The 23,022-nt window shown below is 48.8% G+C and overlaps 1 protein-coding gene across 10 annotated transcripts in view; it reads right to left on the bottom strand.

Moving 5' to 3' along the window:
* Positions 1–23,022, bottom strand: part of sli (slit guidance ligand) — a 567,521-nt gene that overhangs the window by 161,346 nt on the left and 383,153 nt on the right. For 8 of the 10 annotated variants that reach the window (XM_089578241.1, XM_089578237.1, XM_089578240.1 and 5 more), the window contains 5 exons: positions 22,760–22,831; positions 21,594–21,757; positions 1,086–1,257; positions 562–636; positions 147–218 (listed from right to left, as the gene is read on the bottom strand). In XM_089578241.1, the coding sequence (XP_089434367.1) occupies positions 147–218; positions 562–636; positions 1,086–1,257; positions 21,594–21,757; positions 22,760–22,831 (555 nt within the window). The remainder of the gene's footprint in view (positions 1–146; positions 219–561; positions 637–1,085; positions 1,258–21,593; positions 21,758–22,759; positions 22,832–23,022) is intronic. The other 2 variants (XM_089578242.1, XM_089578238.1) reach the window with 1 other exon arrangement.

Genomic DNA, 23,022 nt, shown 5'->3' with positions numbered 1-23,022 from the left:
ACACTTGCTGGCGATGAGATAGGCCTTGTTTCCTTTGTCACCGCATATTTTCTGCCCCTGATTTATGTTAAATCATCGACTGCCTTCTTCACAGAAGAACCAGACTCTTGGATATCTACCAGGAAATGCGGCACAGCGATACTCACAAGTCGGCCAGCTGTTCAGCCCCAAGAAAAGCATTGTCTTCAATCTCAGAGACGGCGTTATTTCGCAGGTCACTGAAAATCAAGAAAAATATTACTATCGCACACACAAGGGGCCATTACTATGGTAGCGCTGCATGTCACATTGCAGGTTTTCCACTTCTACTTCTCGATCGCAGAAAGGAACACGAGTAAGCGCATAGTCACAGTACTTGTAGACAGGTTGCACTTAAGCTTGCAACTGATATGTATAAAATAATCATCATCCACCACTTTTGTCTTTGGTGCTTGGGGTCGGCATATTTAAGCACAGCCCTCCAGAAATGAGAGTAACGAGAATTCAGTTAGCTCTCACAAAATGCAGTACTCATGGAAAAGACTATAAAGGCACGAAATGTAAGTGCAAAATACTACTTACAGCTTGTTGAGATTCGGTAGCTTTTTGAAAATCCCACTGTTGCGAACCTTTACAATGTGGTTATCGTTCAATCTCCTACATGCGAAAAATAAATAATACCGTTTTTAATTCATCACAGACATCAAAGAAAAGATGCATTAAGAAATATTATGCAATGGATGTTTCGCAGCATGCGCTATCACAATGGTGGCGCTGCACAAATTCTGCATTCCTGGTGAAATGCAAAACATGAAGTCGATTGCCAGTTTTTTCTTCAGAGCGTGTTTGGCATTCCTGTCGGTGAAAATATTTGGCGAGTGATTTTGTCGTAGCAAAGATGCTTCAGATTTTGAAAATGTGTGGTCTGCTTTTAGCCTATCACCGGAACTTTGCAGCCAGAATCATATTCCGATACCCCGCGACGCAAATTGAAATTTTTTTTGTTAACTAACACTTCTCGTGAAGCGACACAGGCGCAGCTGTTTCCCTTTATGGCTAACAAGGCCGGATGCAAACTCAGGAAGATGAAAGAGAGCAGCACTCACAGCTCGGTGGTGAAGCTGGGCAGGTCGGTGGGAATCTCGCGCAGACCCTTGCGCGAGCAGTCTACAATGGTGCCCTCACACACGCACTGTTCCGGGCAGTCGCGATCCACCACGCAGTCGCCAGCCAGCCGTGTCCGGTGCTCCTCCGAACCTACAACAGAGGGAGCCAAACCTGAAATAGGCTTCCGTTTGAAGGCCTTCTTTAGCCATGCCATGTCGGTGATTTGGCAAGAAAGTATAGACAAAAACTAAGCATCAAATGTTCCCGGTCTTCGCAAACTACCAAGTTCCAAGCTTCTTTAGAATCTGCTGGTTGCACATGCGCTCTACCAATATAAGCAACTTCAACTGAATTTCGCTCTAACGAGTGAACACAGGGCGAAAGAGTGAAAAGTTTCAATTCATATCCGTATTAAGAATTCTTCCTAACTGCTAATGGCGAACCCTCCAAGCAAATATTTAGCTTCATGACATTGGATAGTATATCGTCAATTAGATGCTGCTGCCGAACAGCAATAGAAAAGCTTATTCCGGCCACCTCGCGAGTGAATGAATAAACTTCCGATGGTCGAAATTCGGCTACCTCGCTCAAACGAACTTGAATGAAATACGAAGATACGGCGTCTTGCATAAAAACGGTCGCCTGAAATCTTTGCCAAACCATTTCGGCGCGGTAATTTACTCGCTCCGTTGCAGGTTCAGCTATAAAATGGTGAAATAGAGAGCACTGCTTTGGTTCCAGGCAGTGAAAATAAGTCGTTTCAGATGCAGCTCCATTCGACACTATGTTCATACCATTCCGCGGCATGCACCTGGGCTTCACAATTGAGGAGGAAAGGTAGTGACCGTGAGCTTCTTCCGAATAAAGGGGCGGAGAAAAGCGGGGGAGGAAAAGACTGCCAAGTTCGCCATTTCTCCTTGGGACAAGAGCTGTGTATGCGAGCTCATGGATGTGTAGTGCCTTCGAAGCTTCATCATTATATATGCAAGCCGGTCTCCTTCTGCGCTGCTCGGAAATTCAGGCACTACAATCGCTCGCGGTTCAAGAATGAAAAGACATACGCCCCTCTATCCGCTGCCGCTCAAATGCGTGTTCCAGAGTGGCAACCAAGGAGGACCTGTGATGCAGGACGGGATACTTATTGCACAAGATAAATCGCCGACCTGAATCTCCCTTGTCAGTGGACCAAGCTCAGGATACGCCGCTAAGTGTCTGCAGAGGACAGAAGGCACGGACAGAGGATGCGTTCCGTATAACCAACAGCTCCGCCTGCGCTGCCGACCAAGCGCAGGGACAGCAAGTTGCTATCTCTGTCAAGACGTCACGGCAAGCGACAGCCATGGTCCAGCAGTCTGCACTGGCACTGGCGTCGACATACGCAGTGTGGCGCCTAAAGGATATTTCACTCTAAACACAGTTGCTACCCAGCGCCGCATTAAACTCGATTGGGTGGAGGATGGACTGAGCACATATACAGGTCAAGGGGCAGTATTTGTGATTCGGCGATGAAGCTATGGCTATCAGGTGTGACGTGAGTAATGGCACGCAAGTGTCTCGCATGTACTTTACAAACGCTTCCAAGGCTGGATGGCACCTCATCTAGCCAGCTTTACGAAACTGGTGAATAAAATCGTGAAGCGTATTTAATTACACCCCTGCCTGGAGAGCATGGATAGGGGTATTTCCATGTGTGGCCGTAGTAACACATATCGAAGCTCGATTGACACGCCCCAGGCGATCCCACTCTGGTGGAACTGTGCTTGAGGTGATGGTAAAAACAGCGTGAAACAAGACGGACAAAGAAGGAACACAGGACGACATGAGCACTGCCTATCAACTGCTTATTGCTTGCTGGTACCACGTAAAATACAGGAACCGCTAGCATGAAATGAAAACCAGCAACCCAGTCCAGTAATGCACACTGATACAACTGAGCTCATGGCTGGTCCATCGATCTGGAAATGCGAGCTCTTTCTTAATAGGGCCAGTGATTCCACACTCACACCTGTTGCCACACAAGCGATAATCATGTCCTCGATAGTCTCCCTAACTTGCTTGTCATTGTGGCGGTTGATAATTTGACTCCGTTCAAACAAGGGCACGCATAGCTTTGGACGGCCTCGCTGCGTAGATTCGGCCTTGCATTGACCGCTCTGCAGGCTTAGGTGGGCCTGTTCGCTTTCAGTAACATTGTAGTTTATATTCCTTTAACCTGCTGCTTATATATCTGCTTGTCTGTCCAATATGCTTGTGGCCAGAAGACAACGGTATGCGGTAAAGAACACCCTCATCACAAGTGGCAGATCCTTTCTCACGGTCAATTTGCACACTTTTTTTTTCTTGATCAGCAAAAGGACTTGTCTTTTTGCAGAGCATAGACAATTTGAAAGGTGCCGAAAACGCCACCTCAACGCCTGCTTGTTTCCCAATTTTCTTTAGGTTGTGGGAGGTCTGGTGAATATAAGGGATGACAGCTACTTTCCCCTGATCCCACTGTCCCCACTTATCTTCCAGCTTGCCTGACCGCCGTACTTTTTTAATTTTTTTAGAGCACACCTTCAGCCGCAGCCACCGCTAGTGACCCAGGGCACCCGGAATCACACAGTTGTCTAATCTGTACTGCTAGCATTCTTGAGTCATGCGCGGGTATGAGCAATTCAGCTCAATTGTCAGGCAGTACTTGACAATGCTTTCCTTTACCAGCTTAGAAGGCGCTGATGCCGCTGGTAGTAGGGCTTTTTTTGCATGAAGTTCATACCCCGAACAGATGCGGTTGTTATGAAATTTAAATCTAAGGTCTAAGGCTTAATACACTTCGTGTCATGAAGCTCATGAATCAGAGTTAGTGGAATTAAATGCTGTTTGAAGATTTCAACCACATTTCCAGCATCCATATAGAAATCTGCGGTACCATTGCCAACGGTTATCAAAAAATCGTCCACAAACCTCAAAATTTTCAGCATGTCAGAACCTCTCAAGATTTTCTACGATTCCATTGTGCTTTGCAAAGAAGAGGTCAATGAGGACAGGGGCAAATAATGATCGAGTTCAAATTCCACGCTCTTGCAGGGAAGAACCCTCGTCCCAAGTAGCAAGTTGACTGCAAGTATACATCCAGCAATTCTAAAAGCCGACTCGCACTCACTCGAGAACTGTTCTGAAAGGAAACGGCTCTAAGCACGCCAGTAGCCTGTTCAACACAAAACAGTAATTCATCTTGTGGCAAGGAGTAACAAAGATCTTTTGTGTATTGGAAAGGCCAACACATCTGCGTTTCTCATCTGGCACAGACAGTCAACAACCAGTGCAGAATGCTTAACAAGATAGGGATCATCAATTTTGGGCCATGGCAATTTCTCTTGCAACAAATGAGCCAAATATTTCTGCGATGCCATCTTTCTGTGATTATAACATGATTATAATCACTATAATCATATAAGATGATTATAACATTCGCGATTGAGGAAAAATTTATCTCTGTGCTGTTAGCCAAAGCAATTCCATCAAAAGCCATGAGGGGACGTGGGGACATGGATACTCGATTTTATTGAACAAATTTCAGCTGACTGGCCAGCGAGGCAATGCAAAAACATTTTTCTAGAAACGCACATCCCGCAAACTTCTCTTTATGAGTGTACCTTGTGCCCAACGTAAGTCATTAGGTAGCTTGCAGCCGTGTGGTAAGGATCCCTACTCTCACACTTAATAACTTTTTACGCCTTCAGTATGAATTTGACTGCCTGTGGGAGTAGCTGTGGTGTCTTGCACTGTAAACACATTTTTACTAATTTACTTGGCACGGTGGAGTTACTGCACAGAAGTGAATGTGGTCTGTCAAATTCGCTTGCTATAATGACATATTCTGAACTTACTAGTCTGCATTGTTTTCTGCAGAAAACGTCCCCAGTTTGGCTACAAATTCGTCCAAGGTCTGCACAGTATCCTTCCTGCTGCGTAAACCATCTGTATGGCCAGCTTGATGAATTTCTCGTGCAGACTGAAGACGGCATTTAAGTCATAATAAAATCATCGTGAATTTGATACGCTTTGCCATTTAGGTCTTTCATTGCTTTGTAGATTCATGCATACGACGTACGACAAGGCGTATGTCCAATTTCAGACATTCTGCGGGCTTTTAAAGGACTATAGACACCTAACTTTTGGGTGCGTGTTTCCTTCTTTGTAATGATGCGCACTGCGTTATTATACACGGATTACCATGTGGTACTCTCCTGCGAACGATAATAAATTGATAATCAAATTTCTTTCACGTGCTGTTTCAGTTTCAACAGCCGAACAAGGAATGTGACGTCAAAGGAGGTTATAGGTCACGTGAGGCACGAAAAACTGCGATATAATCAGTGCTTCTACATTCCTTGTCATTCCGGCTCTTAAGGAAGGCTGGCTTCAGCACTGTAGTACAAGCAGTGATTATATCGCAGTTTTTCCATGCCTCACGTGACCTAAAACCTCTCTTTGACCTCACAGCCAACGCTCGGCTGTTGAAACCGAAATAGCATGACAGAAAAATTCGACTATAAATTATTTAGCAGCCATAGTCGTATACCACATGGTAATTCATGCATAGTAGTGTCTTCTGCATCATTGTTGGGAAAAAAATATGCCATCAAAATTAGGTGTCTATGCTCCTTTAATAAGCCCCTTGGCTCTGCGAGATGTACTAACTGGTGATTGCAGTTCTTGCTTGCTATGATGGTGGAGAACGCATTACCTGCAAATATCCTGAAAAGGTCCGCTGCCGATATCCGGGATGGATATCTGTCGGCGGTCTAAATAATTATATTTGGACCTCCGTCCGAGGTCCGCGCGAGAGCCGTTGGACGCCAAAGGATCTCCCACGGATATCCGTATATCCGGAGGAGGACATACTTCGGACCTCTGATTAATGTATACTGGTTGATTGGGTAGCGGCGTCTGTGGCTGAAGGCATGCTCCAAAAAATGTTTTAAAAATTATCCGCAAAACTGCCTCAGTGTTCGACTTAAGAGCATTAGCTACGGGAGCTTCAAGTGTTAGGTCGGTGTGCTCAGCAAACGTGGTGAAGAGCAGATCGAAAACATGCGCGGACGTTTCTTTTCCAGAAACATCCCTTCTACAACACAAGCAGTACCAACTACCTCATGATTCTGCACTATTATTGTGATTTACAGCCACTTTCGCTATATGAAGTATATTTCCTCCTTATATCAGGTAATAAACTATATAAACATGTGCAACACAGCATGACGAACAGTTTCACACCATCCGGAACCCCCTGCGACAAACGGTTCGGCTGTAATTAGCGTCTGAAGATCCTCGGAATGCAAGGTTTGGGGGCGGAAAAGTCGTGATGTTGTGAATCCCACACATATTTTGGACTTCATCTGAATTAGTAATTTAATCCTCAGGAACATGCAAATTCATTTCACACCACGTCAAACATTCTGCGCCAAACAGGTGTCCCCCAAATTTTATGCAAATGGTAGTCGCGGGGGGGACCCACTTCGATGGCCGCTATACTAGAATATATAGTATAACGGATCGAAAGTACAGGCATAAATTGAGGCGTTACGTGCCCACTGTTGCTATGTGATATAGTGTGGTCACGTGGTTAGTGTTTTGGTCAATGTGACTTTCATTGCAGACAGACGCGTCCTGTCCCTGATAAACGTAAGTAGTAAGAGCTAACGGTCTGAAAAGTACGGTGATAAGCAGGCTGCAAGATAAGAGGGGAAAGCGGGATCGCAGGAAGGTAGCTCTCATCCCTTACATTCGCCAGACCACCAACAACCTAAAGAAAATTTGGAAACAAGCAGGCGGTTGAGTGGTATCTTCGGCGCCCACCAAATTGTGTATTCCCTGCAAAAAGACAAATCCGTGCGCTAAATGAAGAGAAAGGGGTATGGAAAATTGACCATGAGCAACTATTTGCCACTTATAAAGCGGGTGTTGTTCACCACATACCATTATCTTGTGGCCATAAGTACATTGGGCAGACAAGCAGGTATGTAAAGAGCAGGTTAAAGCAACACAACTACAGTGCAAGTGAGAGCGAACAGGGCCACCTAGCAAGTTAGAGAGATCATCGAGGGTATGAATATTGCACGAGTAAGCAACCGGTGTGTGAGCATGGCATCACTGGCGTATCAGAAAAAGAACACGCGTTTCTAGATCGAATGGCAACCAGCGACGAGCTGAGTTTTATCAGTGTGTATTATCTGATCTGATTGTTGCTTTCCCTTTTATGCTGGCGGTTGCTGTATGTTCTTATACTTAGCACCAGCAAGGAATAAACAGTTGATAGTGAGCACTAGTGTCGTCGTGTGTTCGTTCTTTTTCGCCTTGTTACGCGTTGCTTTTACCATCATGAATCACCAACTCGGCCAACAAGCATCGTGTCAGCTTTGGTTGCAGCACACAGCGTATGAACAGGCTGGCTATATTGACTGTGGCGCCGCCGACCTTTAGGGAAACCTGGTCGATAATTGCCATGCTACACGGGCGTTTAGAATGCCTTCCAACCGAATGTCATTCGACTCGACTGCCGAACTTACGCAGCTACACGAAGTTTTTCAACGGTACTCAGATCAGATGACATTCAAGTCGACGGAGCTCCGCGGAGACATTCCAGATTTTGGAATGCCTTCGAAACGTTGTGGGAATCCTGGCTTTCCGCCGTCGCCTTTGCGCGGCTAGCCGGCCTCCCGCGTTGTTTCTCCTCTTTCCCTTGCTCCCGCCTCAGGCGGTGGAGAGGCGGCTGGGTGACTAATCACTGTCATTTAGCCACAGCTCCGCCCCGGCTCCCCAAGGGCCTTTGCCATTGGCGCCTTTTGGCGGGAATCCGGGACCCGTTTTGGCGGCCGCGCATCCCGCGACCGTCCGAGCGGGGCCCAGAGAGAGAGATCCCTCCGAGACAGCGTAAGGTGCGTACGTTACTGTTTGTCCGTGCCGGCCTTTGACGTTCAGACCAGTGCTTACTCGAGCTCGCCCGCACGTGTCCTATGACCTGCAGCGGCTCGAGCCTGTCCAGCGGGGTCCAGCGACCTCCGACAGGAGTACCTTGCGTTGATTGCCCACTCTCTCTCGCAACCGGCCCAACGGTCGACACGAGAGAAAGATCACAGCACTGCCGCGGGGACATTCTCCTGCAGCGGCGTGCTAGCGGCGCGCATTGCTCGAGTCGCTTCGTGCGCGCAGCGGAGCCTGGCTCCTCGCGCCCCCCCGGGACGGGGTGACTATTGAGTGTTTGTGTACCTGCTGAAGGACGACGTGAATAAACGTCTCCTTTGTGAACTTGGAGGCCTATTTCTTTGCGGCGAATCGCTCTCCTCCCAGCGGAGGTTGAGTGCGCTGCAACGGTGTCCCAGTGTGTGTGTGGTGACGGCTGATCGGGGCCCTTGGCTCGCGCGAAGCTCGAACCCGCGGTGGGTGGTGGCCTGTGTCCACTTAGAAACCCACAACGTGAACACAGCTCGAACCACCCAATAGCCGTCGCCGCCGCCGTCACTTCGGTCCGCCTACAGCAGCGTGATTGCTTTCGGCTCTGTGGCTGCTCATTTCTATACCCGCTGGTCGCAATTTTCTGCTGTTTTATTTAGCAAATACCTCGTGTTCTGTCTAAGTGAGTACTTGAAGATAATAGTACACCAATGCACATTTATCGCGTGAACATGTAATTTCCCTAGGAGTGCGCCGATGAAGACTGTACTCATACTGTTGTTTACATCGCTGCGAACAAACGCCTAGCGCTCGTCTGCATGACATAAAACGCAATCTGCACTTCAGTTCTATTGAATAATCTCTTATCTTTTCTAAAGACTGTACCCGTGCTTCTTTACGCTGTGTGGCAATCTTTGGGAAGCTCCAATACGATTGCTAGCCTGAGAAACACTTGACTGCCAGGTTGTTGACATCACAAAGGACCAGCGTTTCTGGCTAATTGTCCCGGCTTCCTCCAACGTGACCAGCACTTTATTTTTAACTACTTTATCCAGAAGCATGTTTGGTTACTGTCACGACGTAACTAGCGCACTTTGTGGTGAAGAGTGCGAGGAGTGCGCCGAAGGGGAGCAAGTGAATGCGCCCACTGAAAACGGTGAAACAGTAAAAACGCCGCGTGCGAGTGTCGTGTTTCTCGGCCTAAGCGAGTGAGCAAAGGTTTCTTTTTCGAAGCCGGTTGGAAACACGAGATGACGACAGGACGGCTCGGGTGGACTGGCGCTGTGCTTGTTTTTGCTCTTGCTAGCTGGCCAGGGCGGCTAACAGTGACGCGTGTGTTTTCAATTCCGCAAGGCAGAACAGCGCAAGCTACAGAGAGACAAGAAAGTAAACAAGACAGTTGCTCTTATTATTTTCTCAATGCTGCTGTATATTTACCAAAGTGTTTAAAAAATTAACCTTCAGTTGTAAGTTAGCGCTTTGTGTGCCTCGTTTACTTTCTTGTCCCTGTGTAGCTTAAGCTGTTCTGCCTTGTGATGAACCAACTAGCCAGAGATGTGTTATTCAAGTTTAAATTGTTTTTTTTTTGTCTGGTTGTAGTATCTTATACTTAGCCAAGGCGGCCTACAGCGAGACGTGTGTTTGATATTGTGTACTTTTGTTTTGCGTTGTGATATCTTACACCTGAACGATGGCGGGAAAGTCATCTATTGGCTAAATAGTAAGTTTTGACGAGAGGATTGTGCATTGGCTCAGGAGGGAGTTTTGGCGGGAATGCAACGAGATGGGTGCGCGCGTAGGAGAGCGCCGGGGGTTGGGTGTGTGGCAGCCGGACAGATCAGTCGTGTGCGGCCGGTAGTAGTCCCAGGGCGGAGCGTGGAGTTGGAGACGCGAGTTGCTTGAGCGGCGGCCGGACGGGTTGGCCGTGTGGTGGCCGGCGGTGGTCCGTAGTCGGGGAAGTTTGAGGCTTTAATTTTAGCTAAAGCAGAGAGGCCGATGGGCATGTGTAAACCAGTTCTGTACCATAATGTAATAAATAACTTCTTGAGGAAAGCCTTCCAAGTGCCTCACCATCAGAAGACCTGCACACCTGCCTGAACTCATCATTCGCGAAGTACGTCCCCAGGGTCACTCACGAGACCCGCCCTCTACCACTCCAAGTCAACATCAGGGCAAAAACATCGACGAGAGGAGGAAAAATTGGTTACTGGCGCAGTCTACAGGTCCCGAGACAAGGGTCCGCTGCTTTGCGACGGAAATGAGGAAGACAGAGGCAACGCAGGTTGAGAATACGTCAAGCTAGTCAGCTCACAAGGAAAGTTTGCCCGTTGGTGGCGAAGAGAAGTGGAAAACCGAACATCAAGAAAGCAAAACTACGGCACAAGAACAAGAGACAGCAGACGAATCTTCACCGATCATCGCAGCTTCGCCACCGATATAAGTGTGAAGAGGAATTGTGGACACCAATAGAGCAAGGAAGGACGGAGTTAAAATGAAAGCGACATCAGAGTGTGGAGGCGATACGTACCTGGTCTGGTGGCTTGTTAGAACGCAGTTCATTGTCAGAGGACTCTGGAACTTGGCCTGACTGACGATCTTTGAAGAGAAGGCGGCGAAAGAAAAACGGTGAGCGAACAGCGCTGCTGTCAGCTTTTGTTACTTTATGCTTACGAGGGGAAGGAGTAAACTACTGTCGCCAGAGATGGATAGGAGCACGACTGGGGGAATGAGAGAGACAAGCACGGAAACGGCCAACCTGGACCCAAAATGCAAACTGAAATATAAATTGAGAAAAAGAGGCTAGAGAGGGCCAAAATTGAATTGCAAACAGAGAAATTAGGCAGACAAGGCACAGCTGATCTGTCAGAGGGGAAAGAAGCAGTAAAATACTCCACAATGCTAAGCTGTGTACTACCTTGAATGCCGATAGATGAGTCGCTCATTCCGGGGTGGTTTCATTCTGTGGAGATGCTGTTTCACTCCTTCAGAGTACCGGTAAGCGTGTAATCTATCACCCTGATTCCATACCTCACTGACCGCATGCGATCGATGGCGATGCGAAGCGGGACAAAAGAAATACTTGAGTATAAACAGCTAAAGGAGGTAATTTTGAGGAAGTGGCGACTAAGCCCGGCGGAATACAAAAGAATATTTGACACGGCTAAGAAAGGACTTCAAGATTCTTGGCGCCAGCTCGGCTATCGACTGCGGAGCTATTACTCATATTATATCAGCAGTAGAAAAGTGACCGAAAAGGAGGAGCTGATGGAGCTGGTCGTGGTGGATAAAGTGAAAGATGTCCTTTCTAATGACGCGATTCGCCAGATGGCGCTTCAGGAGAACAAAAGCTGGCTTAAAATTGACGTACTTATTGAAGTAGTCGAGGCTGTGGAGAGCAGGCGAGGGAAATCATTGGGGGCTGGCGTTCCGCGCATGAGCATGGCCAGTGATGAAGGGCGTAGAAGAGAGGAGGTGGCCGGGGCGTGGCAACTTCACGGCGATGAACCGATGGAGGTGACGTATGCGCCATTTAAAGCACATACGAAGACACACCAGTGCTACCGTTGTGGCCAACCAGGTCACATGGCTAGGGAGTGTCGTGAAACTGAACTGAAGATCGGAAACAGAGATATAGGTGTTCGCAACGTTGCTACAGAGGGGGCATTCTGCCGGAAGGGAATGGGAGCAGGATAGGGGAAAGAACACAACGTCACCACTCTGGTACCGCTGTGGCCGTTTAGGGCATATGGCCCGAGAATTGCAAGAGATAGAGGCCAGGAGGATTACCGCCAGAGTGATAGAAGTAACCGCTTACGACGCTGAAATTCTGTGCCAGGATGAGGAGCCACAAGCCAGCACTCAGTTGACGGAGGCGCATACGGTGGGCGATGTCTCCCTCTTTTCGGGGGAATCAGTCATTGTGGCAAGAGTGGATTCGGGCGCTTTATCACAGTGGCTAGGAAGTCACTGCTTCCGCAGAGACGGGTAGATCCACGAAGCAAAGTAGCATTGAAGGGAGCCTTCGGACAGATTGAGGCTGAGCTGGCGTGTGTGCTACTAAGAACTGATCGGAGAAGCTCACATGTTGCCATCTCGTGCGCAGTGACAGAGGAGTTGGCGAGCGAAATTGACTGCTTGTTAACAGTGAATGACTATAATGAACTGATCAAGCAAAAAGAAAACGAACAGATCGAGTACCACTGCAATTTGGGCAACCCACGCGCAACTGTGGCGGCGGTTGTCGCACAACCAAATGAAAACAAACAGCTGGGAGAAGCAAATTCATTGAGCTTTAGGGCATTACAGCTGGAGGATGAAAACTTAAAAACTTCATGGCAGCAGGCGAAGTCGGGCACCCATGGCATGCAAGTAACCGACGGCCTGCTATATCATTCAGACAAGATACACGGGAGGATGGTGAAACAGCTGATTCTGCCGAAATGCAAGAGGCAGGCGGTGTTACAGGTAGCACATGACAGAGAAGTTGGTGGGCACTTCACGGCAAAGAAGACGCAGCGCATAATGAATTCATTCTTTCGGCCGAACATGAACACCGAGATTTTTAGGTATTGTCAGGCATGCCCAGAGTCTCAAAAGAATGCCGTACAAAGGAAGTCGGACAAGCTACAAATAACACCCCTGACATGACCAGCAAGAACATTTTAGGTTCTAGTGATGGACTGTGTAGGACCGATGCATCCACCGTCGTCAAAAAGCCACAAGTATGCTCTTTGTTTGATGGACGTATGCTCTAGTTGGCCAGAGGTAGTCTGTTTGAAATCTTTGACAGCCCGAGCAGTGTGTGACGCCCTTGTGCAAATATTCTCTAGGGTTGGGGTGCCAGAAATGGTTTGCTCAGACCAGGGGACAAACTTTACCGCAAAGGTAACCCAGGAGCCGTTGGCCCGTCTCGGGACATCACCTAGGTTTTCAACCCCCGGTCACCCGGAAAGCAATGGCCTAGTTGAAAAATGGAACGGGACATTCAAAAGAATGCTGCGGCATGTGATTAGACAACACGGGCGGCGATGGGACCGATTAGTTCCGTGCCTTTTGTGGGCATATCGTGAAGTGCCTAACGAAACAACCGGAGTGTCACCATTTGAACTCCTGTATGGGCACACTGCTATAGGGCCATTAGCAATATTACAGAGGTCTTGGGCCGGAAACTGGAACCTTCCGAGTACACTCAATGAGTTGGCAGCAAAGTATCTACTGGAACTACACCAACGGGTGGCTGCAATGTCAGAGGTGGTGGGGCAAAATGCTGCCGATTACCAAAGAGCATACGCGACACGGTACAATCTGAGAGCAAGGGCCAAGAATTTTAATAGTGAAGGTCTTGTTCTGGTCAGAAGTGAGGATACGTCTGAAGGGCAGTACGCCTGGAGGGGGCCGGTAAAGGTAGTTAAGAGGAAGCGCAAGGATAGCTACGTGGTGCACATGGAGGATGGATCCTGAAAGTGGATACATGCAAATAATTTGAAACTGTTTACGGTCGGAGTAAGCACAGTCGATATCGTACTTGCGGATGAAGAGTTCGGAAAGGTGGAGGAAGTACCGCTACTGTCTGTTCGCATGAGAGAAGCGGAGGTGAAAGACCCTCATATCCAGTAACTTGTCCGTCGGCACAGTGAGGTGTTTTTAGGAAAACCAGGAAAACGTACGGCAGGTAAGCACACGATCCGCATAATGCACAACGCATGTCTTCATCCTCGTCACCGTACAGGGTCCCGATAAAGATCAGAGTCGAGGTTCAGAGCCAAGTACAGGAGCTAGCGGCAGAGGGAATGATCCATCCCGCCGAATCCCGGCCCTTACGCCCACCCTGTGGTGTCTGTGGCGAAAAGCGACGGGAGTGTGAGGCTCTGCGATGATTACAGATTCGTTAACTCCATAACGGAGGTAGACGCCTTTGCGATGAAAAAGGTAGACGACCTCCCCTCGACTGCGGCAAAAGCATGCTGCATAACAATTATGATTTTGACAAGAGGTATTGGATGATTCCCTTAGACGAGCAGAGCCAAAGACTAACTGCATTCGCGACCGACAGCGGACAGTACGCCTGGACGGTGCATGGGCAGGTGGTAACAATTGGTTCCGTGGTCAGAATTGGTCCCGTAGTTAGAATTGGTAGTGGCGCAGTCGGAATTCAAATATAATCAGATTTAGAACAAATTGTGGAGCGAAACATAGCGGTCTCACAATTGGAATAGAATGAGAACTGGCATTCATTAGCGAGTAAAAGAAGAGTACTATCGCATTTCCTCAGCATCAATCGAACTGATTGACCCTTAATTTTTTTCCGCGCGCCTTCTAGCGTGCTGAGCGAAGGCAGAGGATAGCAGAGCCTGACAGACCAATGCGGAAGACTTGGAACAACCTGAGGACCGGAATCCCCATGCAGAACAAATGGTGGAGCTGGCACTGGGCGCCGGACGCCCGCACATAGTCTGGAAGGGAGGCTTTAAGGCGACACAATCAGTCCGCTGATCGTTAGGGCTAACTAGCGGCTGGAAAAGACAGACCAACAGGCCATACTATATTGCCAACCTCATCAGCTAGTGCGCGCGAGTGGCCAAAGCGCTATGCCAAGCGCAGGAGGCTGACTTTCAAAAACATGGGGCTCGAGTACCAGCTGTAACGAGCCTTCTCTGTCTATATGAATGGCAAACTCAAGAGATGTATATGAGATGTATAAATGAACTAAGTGAGTGCACATAAGTGAGGGCGGTGTGGGCAATGCGGTCGATACAGAGAATGTGTGAGTGGCCACTGATAAGAATCATGGAGCATAAATGGTCGTCATCGGCACCAAGGCGACAAGCCACCACTTAAGACGGATGGGTATCATACGTTCAGGCAGCTTCCAGAAAGTACGCGTGAGGGCAACTGGCCGAGGATTGCATATTGCTAAGATCGGGATACGCGGGCCTGGGAAGAATTACTTCCAGACCTGGGTCATCGTGAAGCAAGACGCGGCGAAGGCTAAGCACCGGCGGAAGCAGCGGCGCCGGCGTCCAGTGGCCGAGTCTACCGTCGGGTCGCAGGACGACGGAGCGGTGCTCACAAAATCAAGCTGTTGCTGTTAATCGAAAGACGCTGTGCCCCACGGGCCTGGGAGAAATTGCTACCAGACGTGGGTCGTCGTTAAGCAAAGATGCGGTGAAGGCTAAGCACCGGCGGAAGCAGCGGCGACGGCGGCGGCATCCAGTGGCCGAGTCTACCCTCGGGTCGCCGGACGACGGAACGGTGCTCACAAGATCAAGCTGTTGCTGTTAATCGAAACATGGCTGTGTCCTGGACAGAGGTCTCGTGCTTCAGACATCCGGCGGGGGTCACCTGCTGGGAAGGAACGAGCAGAAGACTTGCCGCAGTGGTCAAAGCGACACATCAGTGTTTGATGAATCAGTCTCTTCCCCTTCCCATCTTCCGAGCTGAGAGAGAGCCAGCACCGCCCCTGCCGTGGGTGGTACCACCAAAGTCCACAACTGCCCATCCGATTGGACAGCGTTCATCGAACTTCATTCGCCAGTCAAGGATCTGGGGAATACGAACCCTATTTTACGGGATGTTTTTTGTGACCAGAGCACTCCCTTCTAGACTGTAAATATGCAAAATAAACGTTCTGTATAGTATCCTCCATAATGGAGTTCGCCATCATCCTTCCGAGCCGGGACCTGCGAACCTGAACGACCCACTCAACTCCAGGGCCCCTCCGTCCTCAACAACTGGTTGGCAGCGGTTGGATCGACCATGCTTCGTGGTGCTACTTTTTTGGGTCAGTGCTCGGACTTTGCTTCAGATTTGCCAGGCTACAAATGTTTGGGTTATAACTTTGAACTGCTGGGTATCGAGGGAAGTTGTTCGATGAGGTGTGTGTGTGTGTTAACCTCACGAAAACAGTTGAACAGCAAAGCCGGGGCTACGAGCCGCAAGCATGGATCTCATGACATGGCCGGAGGCAGATTTGCTAGCGCTGTGCGAGGAGTTGGGTGCGGTAGTAAAGGCGGAGATGGAGAAAGCCGATATTTGTAAATCGCTTTTAGAAACTGCCGACGAGAAAACAATCAGGTTCAAGTGGGAGCTACTCAAACCTGAGCTAAAAAAAGCAGAAGATAAGCGGGAAAGTTTAGAAGAGCAACGGCTAAAGGAAGAGCAAGAGAAGCTGGGATACAAAAACAGGAGCGAGAAATAGAGGAACAGGAGCGGGAGTTGAAAAGGCTGCAGCTTAAAGTTGAGTTGCTACGAGGCGCAGTCAAGAATGAAGGATGCAGAACTTCCACAAAAGCGGAGTGAGGAATCAGAGTGCCAGGAACATGTACAAGAAGAACGTAGTCTTAATCTGTGCGAAAAGGCGGAACAGGCAGAGCACAAGCGCATAATGGCAAAAATCGACCGGAGCATTGGCGAGGGAATCTGGGATGTGGCGCAATCTCAGCTGCGAGAATTTAAGGCAGGCGAAAGCATTTCAAAATTTCTGGACAACTTTGAAAGCAGGTGTGAGAAGTCTAAATTAGACAAAGGCATTTGGAGCTACATGCTAGTGTCCCACCACCTCAGCCTGCTAATGTCGTATTGAGCCTGTCAGATTTGGATATAGATAATTACGGAACAGTAAAGACAGCTCCATTCGATCACTTCGGAATTAGAACAGAGTACCTAGGCGGCCGGATGCGCTCCGATGCTAGAGTGAAGGAACCATTTAGGCGCGATGAGGCTTCTGTCCCGCGAAAACCCGCTAAACATCAGACTGTCGCGGAGTGTAAAATTATCAACGCTGCGAATACAAAACAAGCGCGTAATCGGCCCAGGTAGGAACGAGACGCGACAACTCTTGTGATAGGTTCCGAAGATGTCAGAGAGACCGCTGCCGAGCAGAATCGACGCGACGATCGGATAAAGGGACCAATGCAAGGGTTCGGTTGGTACGAAGGTGCAGAAAAGAAAGGGGAGCACCTGACACCAGAGCGTAAGCTTGAAAATGCAGGCGAAACAGTCACCGAGCCGGGTCACCGCGTTAACATGAAAAAAGAGTCAGTGCAAGCGTACGACCGGCTAAGAGGTAAAGCTGGAAAAGGGGAACACCCAACCCGACAGCTTACGGGAAAGGTACGCCAGAACGTGGCCGAGTTGGATAAGCGCTACGCCACGAGAAAGAAGTTTATTCGGGCGTCCAAGCGACACGGGCGTGAAAAGGAAGAAGTAGACGTGCCCCAGTCTACAGGTTCCGAAAGTGAAATTGAGGGTAGCCTTGAAAAGTGTGCACAAAACCGTGCAGAACGGTCCCACTGCACGATGGTTGACAAAGATGAGCCAGGTGAGCTCAAAGGCAGTCAGGAAGACGCGCAAGCGCAACAGGACAATCCTCAGAGGAATGAGTCGCATAACTCAGGCAGGGAAACGCCCGCCGGTCGGTTGCGTGGAGTCAGTGCGTAGTTGCGACGCCAACGAGATAGTTGCTCGTTAACCCTGAGAAAAGTGCACCCTTATTGTGTATGGGAAACCTAAAGAGGTGATTGTTGATCCCGAGGTGCACGAGGGAGGCTCGCAGCAAGGAGAAAAGAGCGCACCACTGCCGAGGCAAAAGGGAATTGAAAGGCTCTTATCTAGAGTTAGCAGTGAGAACTGTCACTGATGTAAAGAGATATGGGGTTGTTCCAGAACCTCAAGAAGAGAACCGCATGCGTATCAGAGATTAGATTCTGATCATGCTACGCGTGCGGACAGGTCAAAGAGCAAATCCCACAAAAATGCTAGGAAGTTGTCGTCTAAAGATGAAAGTGGCAGTAAGCCAACAAAAAGGGCGCGACGTGCAAAAATGCTAGAGTCGTGTTGTCTTAAGACAAGTGCAGCCAGTTATCGAAAAAGGAGAATAAAATTAAAAGTAAAGAACTCCGACTGCAGAAACACTGAACCGCGCGATTCCTTGAAAATGAGTGGCACGATTCCCAGGCGAAAAAAACGACGTTGAAAGCTATCACTGCAAGTCTGTGGTGCCAGGCTAAAGAAAAGGGCGCGCAAAACTCGTTTGCGTCTGCCGCGTCCGCAGATGGGTAAGAAGAAGGACAGTGCAGCCAGCTCAAAGTGTGAAGGGGGGACAGGCCATCGTCTTGCTCGCAGATAATTGTGTAGTACAGTTCGGCACTACGCGCGCTACCGAGACTTTCACAGTGTCTGGAGGAAGCACAGAAACGGAGACAGGGGTCAGGGAGTGACTAACGCGAGGGGGGACTTCATTCGTCACCTTTCCGCAGCTCGAGGGAAGGTCACGCAGACGCGACCCCGAAGGGCGCGGCTGAAATGTTAATCCCTGAACACAAAGGAGAGGGAACTTGTCCTTAGCCGTCATCTTTTTTTTTGTTACCTTTTCGAACAAGTCGATTGTATTTTTCAACACGCGATGACAGGCTCCAGCTCTGTGAAAGTTCCTGCTTGGATCTGGAAAGTAAATTGTTAGGACCAAGACTTACTTTTTAGTCATTGTGTTTATGATTCTGCCTTAGAAAGAAAGGCAGACAACAGTGAAAAGTAAGGTTAGTTCAATTAGTAAAAAGCTTAGATCCTTCTCACATGTGTAATGAACTATCATGTTAAGACAGAATGTGATGTTATGGCATAAATTGTATCTGGCGAGTGCATTTGAGGTGCGATTTTGCACAGGACTTTTTTACAATTCCTAGCCGATAGTACTCATAGACTCTAACGGAAAGAAGCCGGCAGAGCATAGTGTACGGGCACGTGTCTTGAATGACATGGTGCAGAATTATGTCTGCATGCTTCAATGTAGTCTCAACTTCGAGATAGCAAACTTTTCAACAGTTTCCTCGGAAATATCATGTAAAGATAACCTGGGCAAAATTCTGAAGAGAGACAAATTCTTTTAGTTGACAGAGGGTATTGGAGTTATCCCAGCTTTGTGTTTTTCATCGAAGTTTTAGTTGCGGGACAAAGCTTCGGCGGTTATGAGTTTACGTGTAGTCTCGCTTTATGCCCACGACTGTTGCTGTCAACTACAAAATTCTGAGTTCAATTTTAGGCTTCCCATTTGAGTTACATAACAGCCTGGCGGATCTCGGGTGAATTTCTTGCACTGCCTGGGGAGTGGCGCTATGTTGAGTGGTTAGTTAGGACTAATGCCTCCATTGTGCGAGGATTAGCTCGCAGAGATCAAGACAGGCATGACACACTACAACTCAAGCCCATCACTTCTCGGCAAGTGATTCTGACCACTGGCCAATCGAGATTCTCCTGGCCGCGGATGAGCTGTTAAAATCGGGGTACGCGTGCCTGGGAAGAATTACTTCCAGACGTAGGTCATCGTCAAGCAAGATGCGGCGAAGGCTAAGCACCGGCCGAAGCAGTGGCGACGGCGGCGGCCTCCAGTGGCCGAGTCTACCCTCGGGTCGCCGGACGACGGAGCGGTGCTCACAAGATCAAGCTGTTGCTGTTAATCGGAAAATGGTTGTGCCCTCGACAGAGGTCTCGTGCTTCGGCCATCTGGCGGGGGTCACCTGCTTGGAGGGGACGAGCAGAAGACTTGCCGCAGTGATCAAAGTGACACATCAGTGTTTGATGAATCTATCTCTTCCCCTTCCCATCTTCCGAGCTCAGAGAGCCAGCACCCCGCCCCTGCCGTGGGTGGTACCACCAATGTCCACAACTGCCCATCCGATTGGACAGCGTTCATCGAACTGTATTCCCCAGTCAGGGATCTGGGGAATATGGACCCCATTTAACGGGATGTTTTTTTTGTGACTACAGCACTCCATTCTCGACTCTAAATATGTAAAATAAACCTTCTATACAGAGTCCTCCATAATGGAGTTCGCCATCGTCCTTCCGAGCCGGGACCTCCGGCCCTGGACGACCCACGCAACTCAAGGGCTCCTCCGTCCTCAACAATATGTGTTGCTGCGGGAGCTATTTTTCAACACTGCTTAAGTGACTCTTCTGAAATTCAGGCATGTAATTTTACAGGCATGACTTTCAACGCCGCTTCCTCTGGGTCCTTGAGAGCGATGAGGGGCCACTTTGGCTTTCGCTCAGTCCCCATCCCTCGGAAACAATGCATACGCTGGAAGTCAGGTCCACATTCCATTACCGAAAAAGCTGTCTACATAGAGGCTGTGCTGCATCCAGCGACGCGAACCACGCCAGCCAGGACTGGCGCCAAAGGCGGGGTCCGGGGCATCCAGTTCACGGCGATGCTGAGCCCATACTGGTTTTAGATTATTTTTTCATATCTCAAGCGCCTTTTGGCAGCTTAATCTTAGGGTGCAGTGCATGCGACGTCCAGCGCTTGCTGGTTCTCCCCCCAAGCAAGACCGGGAAGATTGTGAACTGCTTCGGCTTCATCCACATCATTTTTACTCTATGATTGTTGCGAATATTGTTCCTGCATCACTGGTACCCAAAATGCGATTTCCTATTGACTCGCCTTCTCTCATTTTCACATGCTGGCACGCGAAATATAGTCCAGTAGTGCTCATGAACAAAAACATCATTTATAGCAAGCAGGCACATTCGTCAGCATCTGCGAGACAGCTGTGGACCGAGAAACACTATTGGCAGTAGACTCAAAATGTGGTGGTTTGGCAGAATATGAACTTGCGGTGACAGCTAGACTGTTGTGCGCGGGGTCCTGCCGTCTGGTGGGGTGTGTGTGTTCCTGTCCTCCAATAAATCTCACACTGTGCTAGGAGGAGAGGAGTGCAGCAATTTGGGCCAGCTGAGCCTGGGAGACACAGCGCATCTTTAGAATGCATAAAGACCATTCGTCTTTAATGTTCCCTCCACCAACTCTGCCAGGCATCTTTCCGCCGCTGTGTCACTAAAGTAACAGCTCGCTCTCAAGCGTGGGCGGTACAGACGCCACCGTAAGCCATGAGCTACGGCATAGTGCGCATAGCGAGCCACAATTTGATGCTGCCTGCACCTAAAGCTGGTGCGGGTATTACTGACAGCCGGCTAAATATCTCCCATTGCAATGCGGGGCCTAATTTTTACAGCTAAAAAGGAATCGACAGGCCGCACATCACCAGCTCACTAATGAAGGCACCTCACTATTTTGTAATCTCCGCCACCGCTAGCATTCCTATTCCGATGAAAACGTATTTTTACTAAAAAAAACTACTTGAAAAGAATTTAATAGAAAACTTTTCCAAACACACAGTGCAAATATTAGGTGATTTCCATGTTTCCATCTTTCGCTGAGGGAAAGCTCTAGTGCACTTCTTACGGAATGAATCAGGTAAGTGACGGCGAGCGGAGCAGTAATAAACGTTGTATCCGAGAAGGCCACAGTTAAAGTGTGTATTTTTCAATAATAGTCATAATACTGTACACAAGTGATCGGTTTGTGCACTCCTGAAAACTGAGGTAAAGCTTAAAGCCATTGACTGGAATTTGATTTCATCTTGTGCACATATCGATCTGAGGCATGCTATAAACTACAAAGTGTAACAAATGAAGACCTAAAGCACGCTATAGCAGCGAACTCGTGGAGCCTAAAGTCTCGTTCCCTGTTCGCAGCAAATGTAGCGGCGGGTGAACGAGTGACCGCTCACCTTTGCACTTGAACTTTGTGTCGCCCAGGATGGAGAGGCGCCGCCGGTGCATACGCTTGGGCCCCTCGCAGCGCGCGCCACTAGTCTCCACTGGGTGCTGGTGCAGATACAGTGCCAGCCAGCGCAGGTTGCAGTCGCAGATGAACGGGTTGCGCGCCAGGTGCCTGAAAAGTGTGCCAGGCACATGACGAGTAGACCACACTTGCATGGAGCTCACAGTTTGCACGATGAAGAGTACTGCCATGAAGTGAATCTGAAACTTTAGGTGCCTTTTTGCGTGTCTCGGATGCTATCGCAACCCACGGCACGATAAGATAGAAATGAAGTGCAAACGCTATCTGTGAACACACGCTTTCAGTTGCAATAAAAAACCAAAGTGACTGATAATTCTGTGTAAACAACGCAGCAAAATGCGCACTTTTTGCGCATTAATGTCTCGCTACACATTCGACGAGTAAAGTACGTTCATGCTGGAATTCAGCCTGGTAGTGTGTGTGTATTAAAATGAGAGAAAGAGCCTGTATGGAAGACTCTACGTTGTGCTTCTGCCCTCGCCTTAACATCGTGCCAAAGGAGAAAACTAAGGCATCGCTACGGTAATAACTGACAGCCCTTTTTCTCTTCCACTTTTGAGAAAAAAGCGCTCCAACGATAACTGCCACACAGTTAAATAACAGCCAGCGCTAGGCGCCTCTGTAGCTGCGCCTGACTTAAGATGGTGCCACCATCATCATCGGCATGACTACGCCCACTGCAAGGAACAGGCCTCTCCATGTCTCTCCAATCAACCATGTGCTTTGTCAGCTGCGGCCACCATATCCCCGCCAATTTCTTAATCTGATCCGCCCACCTACCTTTCTGGCACCCCCGGCTACGCTTAACGTCCAAGGGAGTCCAGTCTGTTACCCTTAAGGAATGTTTCCTTCGCGTTGCATGCCCTGCCCAAGCCCATTTCTCCCTCTTGATTTCGACTACGACGTCATTAACCCATGTTTCATTCCTGACCCACTCTGCCCTCTTCCTGTCTCTTTACGCTACATCTATCATTTTTCGTCCATAGCTCGATGCACTGTCATTAAACTGAACCCTTTTCGTCAGCCTCCACAATTCTGCCCCATGGTGTAAAACATAAAATGGGCAGAAAGGGACGGGGTTAAGAAACTTACAGCGTTTGGATGTTATTCAGGGGAGCGAATGATCCATTGGCCAGCGACTGGATGTTGTTGTCGTAAAGAGACCTGAAACATTAGAAAATAGGCTTGTTTAGGCACTCACCACAGTTTATGCACTGTGGGCAACAACAGTAGGCACCAGAAAGCAAGCCAATAACAGGCATTGCCACCCTGTGGAGCGATTAAGAGTTGATCAAGGTTTGGTTGGTTGGTTGGTTTATGGGGTTTAACGTCCTAAAGCGACTAAGGCTATGAGA

This window comes from Amblyomma mixtum, chromosome 3 (genome assembly GCF_055824585.1).
Source record: "Amblyomma mixtum isolate Tamu chromosome 3, ASM5582458v1, whole genome shotgun sequence".
NCBI lineage: Eukaryota > Metazoa > Arthropoda > Arachnida > Ixodida > Ixodidae > Amblyomma > Amblyomma mixtum.
The sequence above is the reverse complement of the archived record's forward strand: the minus strand, read 5'-3'. Positions and strand labels throughout refer to the sequence as shown.